Here is a 15520-nt window from a genome sequence, read left to right as displayed (position 1 = left end):
CATCTGAAGGTTATCAGAACTCTTCCCCCCCACCCCCCATGATTGAAAGCTTTTCCTTTCCCTTTCTCCCAGTTTCATTTAAAAGCATTGAGGATTTTATGTGAAACACTAAGTTAAAAATTGATTAAATTTAGCAGAAAAACCACCAATCCAACCCAACTCTGCAGTGGGATAATGTACAACATGCATTATAGTCCTCTGTTACTCGTGGTTGAAACTTCCATGACATTTTTATGGTGGCAAGATGTCATGATTTGAAGAGACACTGGTTTTTTTCATTGGCAAGAAAAAATGGGGTTAGATAGAACTGCTAAAGAGAGGATCAAAGAGCTCCTGAGCATTCAAATAAGAGTAATAAAGAAACTGGAGCTGTAAAGAATTATCACTAGGAAATATATTAATCACCACTACTTGGTTGGAATAATTTCTAATGGATGAACTATTAAAAAAAAAAAGTTGTTGACAAGAGTAACCATAAACAAAATGAGCATATAAAAGTCAGGGGACTTTTGGGATGAAATTTTTCTTTGATATGTGATTTGATGAGTGTGATTCACCTAGGGAATCTCCGATTTTTCTTGTAATCTACTTCTTTGTAAAGGATCCAAGTTGAGAACTGAGAAATAAATTATAGAATGCAGCTAGACTTCTAGAAGAGGACTATATGTCCTGTAATAAGAGTATCTTTCATTTCTGTTGTCATTCCAAAGAATAGAGGAGACTTTTAAATCACTGTTTGTGTCAGGGTAGAGAAAAAGCAAGAAGTAAAAGACAGTTCATATGGATGCTACTGTAATCTAATCCCAGAGGTCTTAACATGAATATTTTAAGTGCAAATTGGAAAAATATGAATTTCAGTACTTTTTGGTTTGTTTTACAGTTAATCAGGGTTTAAGGAATGCAGCATTGGAAGACTGTGCTTTATGTCAAGAAAGCATATCATCGTCAGAACTTGCAGCAAAAGCCAGAGATGGGGACTTTGAAGGTACTTTCATTTTTCTGAGAATAAAAATGAGACAACACTGATGCATTTAAAAGAAATCATTAAAATGAAAAGAAAACTCTTTAAAAGTTTTTGGCTCTGGAAAGTGACTATAAAACATTGTCATAGTATGATGTAGAGATAAAATCAGATGATAAACTGAGCTTATTTCTTTTAGATTTTTTTCTAGCAGCCTCATGTGACTTTGATCTACAAATTATTGTATCCAGTATGAATTCCTTTGCATCGGTGGAGAAAGGTTCTGTATAGTAAAGGCTTTAATATAGCCTGTGACATTACATATGGCAAGTTTCAGAGGGTTGTGTAAGATGCAAAGCCCCAAGTAAGGTCTTCTCAGCCAAACATAAAGAGATCTTTTATATCGTTTGCTATATGTGGAGGTGCTACTTTTTCCCATGGTCTAAATACCTTTCATATTTTCTTCACTTTTGTCTTCAATAATATCAAAATATTTTGGTTATTACTTTCATATTCTTCATATTACTTCAAATAAAAAGTTAGGTTTAGGTAAGTCTACAGGGGTTACTCAAATCTCACTGAATACATAAGAAGTGAAGAAAAGCGTGTATCTAAGTGTCAAGTTTTGGTCAGGATTTAAGAGCTCAAAAGTTCTTGTTCCTCTCATTTTAATCTGAGCTGCTGCAGGAATGCTTCAGAGTCAGTTACAGACTCTAGCCCTAGTATGGTAAACGTTGTCTAAAAAATGGATTATAAGATATCAGAGCACTTGCAGTCAAAGAATAAGACAAGAGAAGGTAGATAGATGAGATGGAGCAAACAAGAAAGCAATCAGCTTTGATCTTCAGGGTGAAGTGGTGGTTTCGGCACACCAGGAGCTCAATTATTGGAGCGGTGGTGTGTCTGCGGTCAAGTGAGAAATAAAAGACAACCGTCAACTGTGAAACTGTATCTAAGCTTTCCAGAAATTCAAGTGTGCAGTAATTTCCTTGTGCTTTAAAACTTTGATCTATTGTTGTCTATTTGTCCACATACACTACTGTTCTTCCAGTGAGAGGTTTTGAATGCAGGATGACTGAGAGCTGAGTGATGAGCAGTCTAAGTCTCTGCTTGCATGCAGAGAGGGGTGACCAACAGAAAAGAAACATTGGTTCACGTCATTTGTAATAAAGATCAGAAATCACAGGGGAGAAAATCCTCTCAAAGATTACGTTTTAGAGTAATGCTACATATTTAAAAGTTATTTTGTGCTTATATAAAACCCATGGTTTGCTTGCTCACCCTTCTGAAGCTGCAGGCTAAAGGATCTCAAATCTCATCTATTTATTTAGAACAGCAGGGCTAATTCATGTATAATGTGCTGTAGAAATATTATCTCTTCTGGAGGAAGATGATTTGGTGGGAGATAAAGAACTATTCGGTAGTCATTTTAATTGATTTTTCTATCGTGCCATAATTCAGAATATCGCAGAAGGTGCAGTAAAGAACCAATCTTTAAGCAAAATCCTTACCATGTATAAGCTGTATTGGAAAAGAATGCAAGAGATTATTAATTCTTTCTCATTTCAGTTCATATTCTTTTGTTTTGAATCGATGCCTGATGCTGTCAGTGAATTTGACTTACAGAACTTGAAAGCAAGTTATTCTGAACTGCAGGATGCTGAATAACCTTCTCACAGTGAATGTACATTTTGCCATAGTCAAGTCACTTCATTTCCTTGACATGTTATTCAACTTGTAAGGCTCTTCAGGTTTTCGTGGTGTCTGCTCTTGGCACGGGGAATGTTTTGTGTTTGGGGAAGTGCAGTCTATGGCTTGGGATGTTATTTATTGAAACAGAGGACAACAGTCTGGGTGCCTAGGTGATGCTATGGCTGCATAGGAGTGTGGTAGAGGGGAATCTTTGGAGTATACAAGGGCCACTGCCAGCACCCAGGCAGTGTGAATCAGTAATGTCCCTGCCCTAAGTGAATGGTAAAACCCAATCTGCAGTATCAATAGCATGTGTAGATAACTACAGCAAAACCAGCCCATTGCCTGCACCTTTGTTCTGAAATAGCAGGTGTTTCACATACGCCTGCATGATGGAAAGCAGAGCCTTGTGAGGTAACCAAGTCCTTTTTGAATAAGTAGACTTGAATGCCAGAATGAGCTTGACTGCCTCGGCACAATGTTTTCCCATGCTAATGCATCCTCTAAAGAGAGCCAGTTAGCCGACACTCCTGCAGGTGCTCTGCTTTTGGTACCCATGCTTGGGCATGTCTGAATCAGTCTCCTTGCACTTTCTCTGGGAGTCTTACTTGGCCTGTGTCTAAGTGGTTATGCTGTAATTACCTACTTGTACAAATCGGTACAGCTCCTCTGACTATGGAAACTAACTCGTGTAGTCTGCTGTTACTTAGCCTTCAGATTTGCTGATGGGCAGGAATCTTCCATATCACAAAGAGACAGAATGGTGGGGAGCATGGAGATGAGCTCCACCTTCCAAACCAGAACAAACCACAAAAGGCCTACAAAAAGGGACATCCAAAGCAGGTCAGTTAGTTGAATATGTGGGAACTGTAGAAACTCCCGTTCTGTCCCCTCACTTCCAATACACTCCAGGCCCCTGTTCCTTCAGATCACCGCTGTTGTCATTGCCAGCATCACTGTACAGACTTTTTTCCTACTGAGGTATGCAGTGGTAGCTAATGGGATAAATGGTTTTGCTATCCCTATGGTACCTAGCATGAGGCATAAACTTACAGCAGTATTTTAACCTCAGCAGCCATGTACTTTTTTCCCCTTATAACACCTTCCTGCCTACCTCATTTTTTCTGGCTACTGAGGAAGCAACAGCCCTCGACTTGGTGCTGGGTGATGTTTGGGTGCAGATGAAAATGTCTGGTGGTTAAGACAACCTTTGCTGCATGAACGTTGTGCCCTATTTCTTGCAGCAAGCCTGATGGGTTTGTCCTCCAGGCCAGATCTGGGCCACTGGCCACCAACAGGCAAACACTGCAGTTATCACTGTAAGTGGACTGAACACAAATTCTGAGAGCGTTGCGCCAATCTGTTGACAGCACTGCACCAAAATTAATTTTATCTCTTTTTGTACATCATTACTACACTTCAGGTCACTCTTAATGATTTCAACTGAAAGTAAAAACAATTTAAATGAAGTGAGCACATCAGTAGCTCCTCCCTTCCGCCATTGTGGCAGAACAGGAGTATGCATCAAATTGAGAAAGTCCAGCAAGCTACCTGCCAGGAAAGCTTTTTCCAATTATCACATAAATCCCTCTTACCGAAAGTACTGAATGTTTAAGATTGCATCCAATCAATGGCAATAAAAAAAAAAGAAAGCAAGCCCAGCAACCTGAACAAATAAATGAGGAGTTTTAAGATGCTACTGAAGGTTCCAGCCTCTACTCAGATTATGAAGATGAATCACTTGTTTTTGTCAGATTTCTTGTTCTTACCGTATATAAAACCCACCAGCTGGTCTGGGTCGTAAAACAAATATGAATGTTTATTATGAGCCAACTGACATTGGCATGGGTATAAGAGTTAAATCCTGTGACCTTCTGAAGGTTGGAATACAATAAACTGCAGATTAATTGGCATTCCAAAACAAAAGTGTTTTCAAAAGTACAGCTGAGCCTGTGGTGTTATATGTTCATCTTTGCTGTCCTAATGCTCTAGGACTTTTTTCCAAGGAAGCATGTGTTCATACTTCATAGAGTGTAAAAAGCACTATCTTTTTATAGAGAGAGAATATAAAGCAAGTACATTTATGTTTTCCTAAAATATAAGATGAATTTATACAATATTCCATAAATAAGTTTTAAATATAATAAAACTTCATGCCCTGGTTGTATGATGGAGACAGTGGACAGTGGGCACAGAGTTCTGTGTATAAACTCAAAGCAAATTGTAGTGAGAGCCGCTCAGAAAAGAAGTAGGTTGGGTTCTTTGTCACCAGTGGTGCTTGCTTTGAATTGCAGTAACAGCAGAAGGAACCTGTGTCCCAGGACCCTTTGTGGTATTGCCTTTCTCCTTGTGTCCTGGTGAGCTACAAGCCAGTACGGGGAGAAGATTTTTGGGGAGGTCCAGAGCTCCAGCTTGGGACAAACCACTGTTGGATAATAAGCTGACCAAGAAGTTTGCATGAGACTGAGAGGGAGCAGCGTGGGTCACATACAAATGAAAGTAGACCTCCACATGTGAAAATGTATGAAAATTGCTCTTAGTTAACCAGGTATAAATGTTTCCTTGCTGGGACAGAGCTGAGTTATTCTTAGTATGTATTATAGCTTTAAAAAAACAAACATCAGGGAAGTAAAGTTTTATGTCTTTCTGCTATTTATGCGTCTGAGATCTTGCTTCCAGCCCCAACACAGAACTTGCTTTGTACTCGCCAACAGTTTGCCATATATATACGCACATAGTAACTTCTTTTTTTTGTCTTGATAAGGATTTTAATGTATTCATTTCTTTATCAGTCTTCAAATGTGATCAAGCTTAAGTCCCTGCTCACCGTGTTTGGGAGCATTATGGTTATCCTTGTGAGCTTGATGATTTTAATAGTGAACTTTGGCAAGTCTGAGTTTTGACCATACGTGTGTATTGGTATAATATATTACTCAGGAAAATTCATCTGTTGTGGTTGAAGGAAGGCGAATGTTCTTAATTGTCAGTGTCATGAAGTTACAGGCTGGCTGAGAAAGTGAGTTATGCTTCTTGTCTAGGAATAAGAATGAGATGTCTAGAAATCAGAAGACTTTATGAAGCTGTTGGTGCTCTATGCAAATATTTGCTGTAGCATCTCAGCTTTCTCTGCAACCATACATTTCATTTTCACTCTTTATCCCTCTAGCATCCGTACAGAACTGCCTTGCTCGCTGCCACCTAGTTATAACTCCAGCCATAATGGATTTGCTGTGGCTGCCAGTACAAATAACTGTTTGTGCCAAATGGAGTTAGCGTCTGTTTGCTGCACAACAGCACACTATTTCTCCTTGATCCCTTTTCATCTCGTAATATTCCATCCTACCCACTTTTGCCTAGTCACACGTCCTCGCTGCTCTCCAACCAGCAGCACAAGCACAGTTCAGCAATTTATGGTCCCAAGGCTCGAGCTCTTGTTCTTGCTGCAGTAAGAAGTCACAGTAGCAGGAGTGGGTTTTCTTGACCTTGTATGTGCAGAATCTAATCACCGTGAGCCTAGAATTAGCTGTCAGCTCTAGCTGAATGCTTCGATTTTTCTGTAGTCCTCTACACACCTATGGCTACTCTATTATTTATAATGATGATCAGCAACACTTTCTAAATGAAAGAAGTTAAACTGTTGCACAGTTCAGTGGCCAAATATATTCTGTCCACATAACTTTTTACTTTTTCCTTATTCAGCAGCTCTGCTTACACTGTGCAAGAGAAGAATCCAGCATCAAGTTTCCCAAATTGAGGCAATGTTTTATAATCAACTGAGCATATTTAATCGTGCATGTAATATTACAGGATTTTGTACAGGTTTTAGGTTGTATTGCAGTAATTTTCTCTGCCTTACACTTTAAGAACTTGCTCAGAGCCTTTATGTTTTCAGACTATCTCTGTCAGCACAGTGTGGAACTTGTTGAGACTTCATTGCAGAAGGAGAAAACATCCCAGAAATACTGTAAAGCACAGGCTTATTCACATCCACAATGGCATAACTGAGATTTTGATTAGGTTTGAAATTTTTTTTTGTCCTAAAAATGCAGGTATCGAGTGTTCTTTTGGCATGTAGTATGTAGATCTACATTACCAACTTGCTTCTAGTTTATAATTGTTGGTAGCTCTTACAGAGAAAGGCTCCTAGTAACAGTTATATGGAAGATCCATGTCTCTGATTCATCTGATTTAAAATCAAGATTTGAACCATAGCCCAGTGGAAAACAGTGTTTTCTCTCAGAGTTGTTCCATTTTACGTAATGATTACTTAGCCCAAATAATGAGTTGCTGATCATGTACCTGTACAGAATGGACATGAGATGCCATGGTTCAAGGTCACATGAAATCAAGCAGAGCAGAGGCTCAAGCCCAAGTCTGTAAAGCTCCATGCTATGGTGAAAACTTTCTAGATTTACACAGAAACTTCATCCTAAGAAAGCCATTTGACAAGAGCTGTCCTTGAAGCTTCTAAGTCTGTACCTCTGTTTTCTCCCTTACCCCTGAAATTTTCATCAAATCATGTTGTTGAAGCAGAAAATTTATTTTTATTGAAAAACTTCAAGCTAGCTGTAATCAACACTCAACCTACTGAGCAAGGGTAAAGATTACTTTGGTGCAACTGCCTCCTAGGAATCTTATATACAAGTCAGAGATGGCCCAGAATGACATGCGGAAAATTATGTGTGATAAGGGACAAAAAGGTTCATCTTACTGTGGCAGCTGAAGTGAGAGGTGAAGTCATGGCACCTTAGTTCTCTACTTTCCAGGCTTATTACTGTGAGAATTTACAATTTCTGCTTCCGTCAGAAGAGCTAGAGCGAGCCCATCTGACCTTTTTTGCAGCTGTGAGGGTAATGCACTTTGACAACTGCAGCGGTGTAAGTTCCACGGGCTGCTGTAGGAACAGCCCTATTAAGGTTAGTTTGTAAAAGTATAATCAGGGTTATGTGATGTGCTCAAGAATCTACTACACATCAATGCAGGAGGAACTTTCAGTTTGACTTCTGCATTAGGAATATTTGATAAAAACAAAAGATGCAGAAAGGCGTTTTTTTCCCTCTGAATTGTCTGGCCATAAAGCAAACACCACCACAAGTTTAGAGTTTAGTAGCTGCTGTTCAACAGGCAGTCATAGTGCGCATGCTTTCCAATTTGTTTCCTTCTAGAATACAGATTTGTTGAATTAGGCCTTCTGCAAGCTACAACAACTTTTGGGATTATTTCCCTCCCCAGCCCCTTGACCCAATCTCTTGTGTCGCAGCACCACTGAATGAACTTTCTGGTCTAATGTTGTTTGAATCAACACTCGTGACAGATCCTGGTCCAGGCTCTCTTCTCCTTCTGCTCTGGGACACAGAGATGTTCTCCTTGGTTTTGTAAAATTAGATGGGACTAATTTTTAATTTTTATAGAACAGAAAACTTTTTCAGCTAATGAAGTTGCAGAGACATGTGAAGGTGAATTCTAAAAGCTACAGCTCAAACGCATAAGATGACTATAAAATTATATGATTTATAGGAGATAGTAATGCAAGATTTTTGAATAGTTAAAAGTTGGGAATACTGTTTCTCCTTTTTAAATGTCTTTTTCAGTCTTCACACTATTTGATTTTTATCTTGTGCCTTTTCCTTTCTCTAAACTTGTTTCTTATTCATTTAAATACTCGTTTCTCTTTCTTTCTCTGCCTTTTTTCTGTACATGCTTTTAATGCTTTCTTCTAAAATTTATTTCTGTAGCCTTTCTGTCTCGTTAATCCCTTTCCTCCTTTCCTCCTCCTCTTTGATGTTTGTGCTATGGTCTTCATCTGTTTCCCAGCAGACTTCTCTTTGCTCTCATTGCATGATAAAGCAGTGGGCCAATTAGCCCACGAACAAGGTTTTCCCTCCATTCCTTCTACAAATCCCTGAAGCACAGGCAGATAGTGCTGTAGAGACGAGATGTTTCTGTTCGCTACTACGTGCAGAGCTAATGGAGCGATGTAGCCTGGCGAAGAATTCCAACTTGAAAAGCCCAGGGGGGTGGTGGTGCTTCCCTGCTTCCAGCACGTACTTCAGGCTAGTGCTGGAGATTTAATTTGTATAACTCTGCTCCTTGTGTTGCAGCTTTATCCCCTCATGAGTCTGCTCTTCAGAGTGTTTCAAAAACCTGTTCTATAAAAAGCCCGATGACTCGTTCATATACGTACGTCAGAAGGGCCGCTCCCAAGGTTGAGCGAGATGAGGCTTGTGAAGGGGACCTAGAGGTGTGGATCTTGTTGCCGCTGGGGCTTCCATGGACTCAGAGAGAGCCAGTCATTCAGGGCTTCATCCTTCCTGCCAGTGTGAGCAGTTCAGCTCCAATCCAGGGTTGCGTTTGATTTCTAAGCGCATACTCTCAAGATGAAGCCTCGGCATTGTTTGTATTCAGTGTAAGGACTCTTGGGCACAACTGGAAGCAAAGGCATAGGGCTAGCAGCTCAGTTTCTTATTTTGAATGTTATTTCGAGGCTGCACCACCATGTGACTTTGGACAAGATGTTTCTCTCCTGATTCCTCCCCACACGCTTACTGACTGTAGCTGGGTGATGCGGATTAAAGCAATTAATGTTTGTACAGCATTTTGAATATTAAAAGCTGTTACATAACTAAGTGTTACTATTTGGGGGTGTGCTGCAGTGCAGCAGATCTCGGTGCGAGCAATTGGGATGTTAAGAGGGCACCAAAGTGCAGAAGCGGCGCAGTGTGGGGCTGGCTCATGGTCCTCTCCAGGGGCCTTGATGTCTGGGGAAAAATGTGTCCTTTATCTCACTCTACTGATGCATTAATTTAGTGCATCAGCTGATGTGACACCAACATGGAGGTCAAGAGAGTCCCTCTAATGTGGGAGAACATTCTGTAGAGAGGATTATACTGTTTCTATACACTGAGTACCAGTGAGATGTGATTTTTTTTTTTTAAGCAATTATAAAAACAAAGTGTGCAGATGAATTCATCTGGCTGTCAAGTGATTCTGTAGCCATGAACTATGGGTTATATTATGAGTTTATAAGGTCGTTATTTATCAAAATAAATTTGCTGTTTCTCATGGGGTGTTTTTGCAGTTTTTATTTAGCACTGGAGACAATTAAATCCATAAAAGGTCAATTAAAAAAATAACTTTTTCAACATTACACTTCAAGGGCAACAACAGGAAAAAAAAAAGAGAAAACAAAACCCAAATGGTAAACACTTGATAAGAAAATTACTTTCTGTTGATGAGCTCCAGAGTCTTTGTGGTGGAGTCACATTAGCTTTATAACGTGTCTGAGCTAATTGTGATCTAAGGGAAGGAGTCATTATGGTAGTAGCTGCTGCGGAAGTTGTAGTTCATATTGGCATGCTGCAGTTTGCACAAAAAGGACCTGTTTTGTGGCTTTTCTGTGAATATTAAAATGAGTAACTAGCTGAACATGGTAGCCCACGTTATAATGCAGTTGATAAAGCATCAGTAGCAAAGTAGACATCTTACGAAACCTGCTTCCACCAGCTCTGTGTTCATCTGGGAGGGAGACCTGGTGGCACAGAGCTTGAATAAGTTCCTAAATTTTGCTCTCTTTAAAATCAGTGACACTCAATGGGATTTTTAAATCCCTGAAAACATAATCAACGCTATGTAGTCTGATGGCAAGTTTTAAACAGGGATATCATTATTGGCTTGGTTATTTTGTTTGGAATATATGTGATAACCCAAGGGACTTCCTGAATGGAGAACATGGAGATGCTTCAAGGTCAGCAGGCTTGTGGTTTCTGATCAGAGATTTCTGTGAAAGTGATACGAAGTTTTCAAAATCGACATCATAAACTGATATTTAACAGTAAGTTTCACTGGGCAAGTAACATGTAGTAGCTAGGGAAGTTGTAGAGAAGGAAAATAATTGGAAAGGACAATTCCTTGGTTTCACTGCTATTAATACTTTGGTTAAGTTGGCAGTCCTGCCTCTCCCTGCTGCCATAGGAGAGCCTGCCTTTGAAGTAAGAATTTGTTGCCTTATGGCCCCACAGAATGTTTTCTGGTGAACCAGGGATGAGGTGAAGGCTGCTATGTGCAATCTCTTTTTTTTTTTTTTTTACCACATCGGTCGTTTCTCTGCACACAGACTTTGGTTTTGGTTGCTGTTCCTATAGTTGTGACCTTTATCAGACCAGTTTGTTCATTAAGTGAAAGATTGCTTAAACTTCCAAAATAATTTGGAGGAGCCCATAAAAGCTGAGTCGAGATTTGAAGTTCTCTTTGTTCTTATTAATCTATTTTTTAAAGATTTTTCTGCATCAAAAGCTATATCCTTTTCTAATTTGACAAATGTTGCAATGTGACAAACACATGAAAAATGGTCATGGTTATGTTTGAACAATACAGAAGATTTTTCATTTCGTTATGTTCTTCCTGCCTGTAGCTGTAGCCCTCTTGACCTCTGCATTAACTGCACCATAGATCTTGTTGTTTGATAATATGCTCCTTGAGGCAGGGATCTTGCTTGTCAGGTTTATAAATCAGCAACTGCATGGGTTGAATACTGTAAATAATACTCAGAGAGGAGCTGCACGCAGGGAACTTGGGTAAATACATACAGCAGTTTGTGTTCACTGTGTTCCTGGGTTCCTTCTGGGTAGAACTTGCTTTGCCCTGCATTAGATTTTTAACAACTTAATTAAGCAATTGGCTACATCATTTCTATGCTTGTAATTGTAGACACTCTGAGGTCATGTCAGCTTGTCGCTAGCAGAAGCAGCTCAACAAAAGTGATCCTAATACCTTCTGCTTTGACAAAACTGAGTCATTTCCCTGCTTGGCTTTTATGAGAGGTTAGAGAGCTCATAGGAGAAATAAACAACTGAAACACGTCGATCAGGATAACGGTCAAACTTTCTCTGCTAAGTCTTATACACTTGATTTTTGTGGATTTGTTGTAGTTACTGGTGACTTACTCTTCCAGTAAGAGTCCTAATAGTTTAGCAGACAGTAATCAGGCTTCAAGTTTATTATCTGTAGAGTTGTTTGCCTCACTGCAGAAAAGCAGCTAGGCTTTCTGTAGAGAGGGCGGGTGGCTGGTTGCATTGACAAACACACCTGTGTTCCAGCTCTGCTTTAATAGTCTCTTGTCTTCATGCTTTATTTTGCTTATCTCCTTTTCCCTGCCACTTTCATTTGAATAAGATATGTTTTCTGCTGAGTCCAAAGCTGCTGTGCAGCATTTCGGTGCCTGCTGTGCTCTGCCCGGAGGCGGGTGCCTGGCCGAGGAGGGGGGAGCTGAGCCCCTGTGGGCATCCTGAGCTCACCCTGCTGCCTGTTCGCAAAGCACCTTGAGAAACTCAGATGAAAGCAGCTGCTGTTGTATTTTATTCTCCCTACTCCCTTGAGGATCTGGTAAATGTGTGTTTGTTTTTATTCCCTTTTGATTTATGTTCCCTTTTGTTGCTGTGTTTCTGACAGATCCTCCTGACTGGGTTCCAGATGAAGTCTGCAGCTACTGCACTGCGTGCAAGGCTCCTTTCACAGTCATTCGCAGGAAACACCATTGTCGGAGCTGTGGCAAGGTAATGACTCAGTCCAACATGTGAGAAGCCATCCGCCAAAGAGAACAGCAAATTTATACGTACCGCAGAAACTCAGCTGCACAGCAAAACGCGTGCGCTTGGCCAGGGTTTTCAAGTTACAAGTGGTTTTATATGTCTTGGCTATCAACTCCTCAGCTTACTTTTCGAAAGTAGCAGGGGGGAGGGTTTTGACTTTTATACAGTGAGAAGCATTTGTCTTCTAAAAAGCAGGACTCCCTGTTGAGATCCTGGAACAAACAGCCCGAATCCAGAGCGCTGAGCTTTCACAAGCCGCAGCAGCCTGCGCCGCGAGGGGTGATGCACCGCTCAGCCGCAGGGACGGCATGTCCCTTTGCTTTCTTTCTAAACCTTTGCAGGAGGACTGCGGTGCGTAGGGCTGCTGCTTTGCAAGTTTGTGGGGGAGGAAGAGGGAGCGAGGGAGAACAAAGCAATCATGTGCCTCAGGAAGTCAGAAATCTGCAGTCCCGTTTTGCTCGCTTGCTAGCATACAAGTTAAAAAGGAAGAAGGTAGAGAAGCTGGTTTTGTTAGCTTTATAGTGGACTTGCAGGAGTAGGAGCTTTGGGGATATTCACAAATATTCCCCTAGTCTTTCTTTAAAGCCAGTGGAGAGAGATGCTGCTTTTTGTCTCTGGTGGAGCGCCTTCCCCTGTGACCTGCGGAGAAGACGGGCCTGCCTTGGCTACTGGCAGTGCTGGGGACCCACATGAGAGAGGCTGAGCACGGTCACATTAATCGGTCATTGGGCTGTGCGTTGCCTGCAGAAGGCTTTCCCTTGCTGTGCTGCTGGTGTGGCCGATTCACAAGAGCCCAGCGCGTGCAGTCTTCTCTCCCCGCTCTTGAGATCAATTTTGTCCCATCCTGTTCTTCGAAGGAACTGAAGCGAAACCTCCCTCTTGTTTTCCAGATCTTCTGTTCCCGCTGTTCCTCTCACTCCGCTCCATTACCTCGCTATGGTCAGATGAAGCCTGTCCGTGTTTGCACTCACTGTTACATGTTCCACGTCACTCCTTTCTATAGCGACAAAGCTGGTATCTGACATGTTAAACTACTGGTGTGTCTCCGGGAGTCTTACACGGACTGGTATGTTCGACCCAAGCCAAGAATTAACTTGAAAGAGGGACCTCGTGAGGGCATGTAGGCTTTGACATCCATTACTATAAATTTTGTACAGACAGTTTTTATTGCATTTTACTAAGCTGCTAAAGGGAGTTATGAAGCGTCTGTAGCTCTAAGGCTACAGTGCAGTCTTCCATGAGTTTATAACATTAATGTTACGACGCCATATGCAGAACAAATGCACTGTGTGGAAGGAAATAGGGCTCAGAGAATTGAACAAGCGTTGCTGCGTATCTTACATGCTAGGAACAGAGTAGCAGGTTAACTAGTCCGTCCCAGCAGGTCAGTCCCAAAGCTCGGACACTTCTGTGCTCACTAGAATACCAGCATGGCTGTGGATGTCAGCGCTCTCCCTCCTGCTGCAGTTTAACTTTCCCGTTACTAGATTTTTTTGCTACCTATGTTAGGATTAATTAAAGCAAAACTGTGTCAAATCCATATTCGATATTTACAAAGGCAAAATTTTCTGTGAATCACATAGGAAGCACCGAGGGTCCTCAAGCAGTGTATTTCCGTTGCCTTTCATTTACCAAGCAGAGCAATAACTCCAAGTTGTCTTCTAAAAATTAAGTTTTACAACTTCCAGTTCCATATTTTGGAGTTCTGGAAGTATTTATAATCTGTATCATTTATGCTAAATCCTGTTAATAAAATGATAACACAGAGCTTTGGTTTCTATATCAGCATTTAAAACACAACAAACTTCAGAGGAAATGGTTACCAAATAAATGAATTAATATTAAAATACATATTTTTGAAAGAGTTTAGCAGCAAAATTCAGTAGATGTGACAAATTATTTCTCCCATACTGAGTTTATAAATGATTTTTAAAAGACAAATATGTAATGATACATTCAAAAGGTCCTGCAGAATGGTCAACCAGAGAAGGGTGCTTGTCCACATTTGGCAGAGTAACTCTGTAAAATATTGCATATTGTTAACTTCACTCATGCTAACAACTCAGAAGATGTTTGTATTTATTTGAAACACCAGGGATTAATTTTTATCTCCACTTGGAGAGGAAAGAAATAAGACTCACATGGATTCATGCTATGATCTTGCACAAACTATTTGCAGTAAGAGCTCCCGTAGCACTGAGGTTTCAAAGGCGTTTGGACATGCTTTGAGTTAGCCACATGAAAAGCAAGGCAGTGTGTGCTGTGGTTACAGAGGAAACGAGATGAAGAGCTCTTTGCTGTATCCCTTTTCCTGACTCGCGGTGTTACACGCTGTGTTTCAAAGTGATAAATACAAAAAAGGATGAGGAAGTTGTTTGCGGTATCGTGCTCAAGAAAGGTTGTCATTCAGAATGATAAAGCAAAACTGGCCAGTGTTGACTTTTTTTTTTTTGCTTTTAATTTATTTGGGGGCACATTCCCTTTGTTAAATGGTTTCATATTCAGTGTTAATGAGCCATATAAGGGTACAACAGTTTGGCACTACCGTCGTTTCGAATCAAATGAAACAGCTTCACTTAGTTTCTGTGTAATGCACAAGCCTTATGATGCTGTTTGTAGACAATGTCAGCTATGATGTGTTATCTTCACCTTATTTATATTTTTGCTATTATTATTATTTCCCCAAAAATCTTTCCTGTGGAATCCTGGAGTTGGAGTGTCGGCATTCACCAGAGTTTGGAAAGGCACATGGGGTTGGGCGATTGGTGGGAGGTGGGTAATGTGGTGCAAGCAATGATACTTATTCAGGCTTAAATCTCAGGCTTCACATTGCAATGATTATTGCAGCTTTATTTTTAGAAAAAAAAAAACACAACCAATTTAATGCTTCTTTTATAGGATTAAAAAATACAACAAACTTAAATTGTGAAATAAATATGCACAAAAAGTTGCTTCTGTGGGGAAAAAAAAATCTTATTTAATGGACTGAATATTTATTCAAGCTTGTTTTTATTTTGTAAATGCTGTAATTCAGAGTCATTTCCATAAATATGATATTTAAAGATCTCAGACACTATAGTTTCTTATGTAAATATAGACTCCTATTTCTCTTACTGAAAAGCACAATGACTATATCAATACTAATATACATTTGCCTCAAGGAAGACTTTCATCTTGTAATCTCTTCAGATAATTAAAGTGTCAGGACTTTCTACTTCCATGTGCCGGGTTGCTCTTTCATTTCGGGGTCTGTTTACATGGAGTGACAGCTGCCATCCTG

At 40.3% G+C, this 15520-nt stretch overlaps 1 protein-coding gene across 1 annotated transcript in view; it reads left to right on the top strand.

Moving 5' to 3' along the window:
• ZFYVE28 (zinc finger FYVE-type containing 28) overlaps positions 1–15100 on the top strand; it is a 155864-nt gene extending 140764 nt beyond the window's left edge. Inside the window, exons 12-14 of the mRNA XM_086611727.1 lie at positions 881–985; positions 12101–12204; positions 13131–15100. Coding sequence (XP_086467853.1) covers positions 881–985; positions 12101–12204; positions 13131–13262 — 341 coding nt within the window. The 3' untranslated portion in view covers positions 13263–15100. The remainder of the gene's footprint in view (positions 1–880; positions 986–12100; positions 12205–13130) is intronic.
• The last annotated feature ends 420 nt before the right edge of the window (positions 15101–15520 follow it).

Source organism: Tauraco erythrolophus, chromosome 5 (assembly GCF_009769465.1).
Source record: "Tauraco erythrolophus isolate bTauEry1 chromosome 5, bTauEry1.pri, whole genome shotgun sequence".
Lineage (NCBI taxonomy): Eukaryota > Metazoa > Chordata > Aves > Musophagiformes > Musophagidae > Tauraco > Tauraco erythrolophus.
The sequence above is the reverse complement of the archived record's forward strand: the minus strand, read 5'-3'. Positions and strand labels throughout refer to the sequence as shown.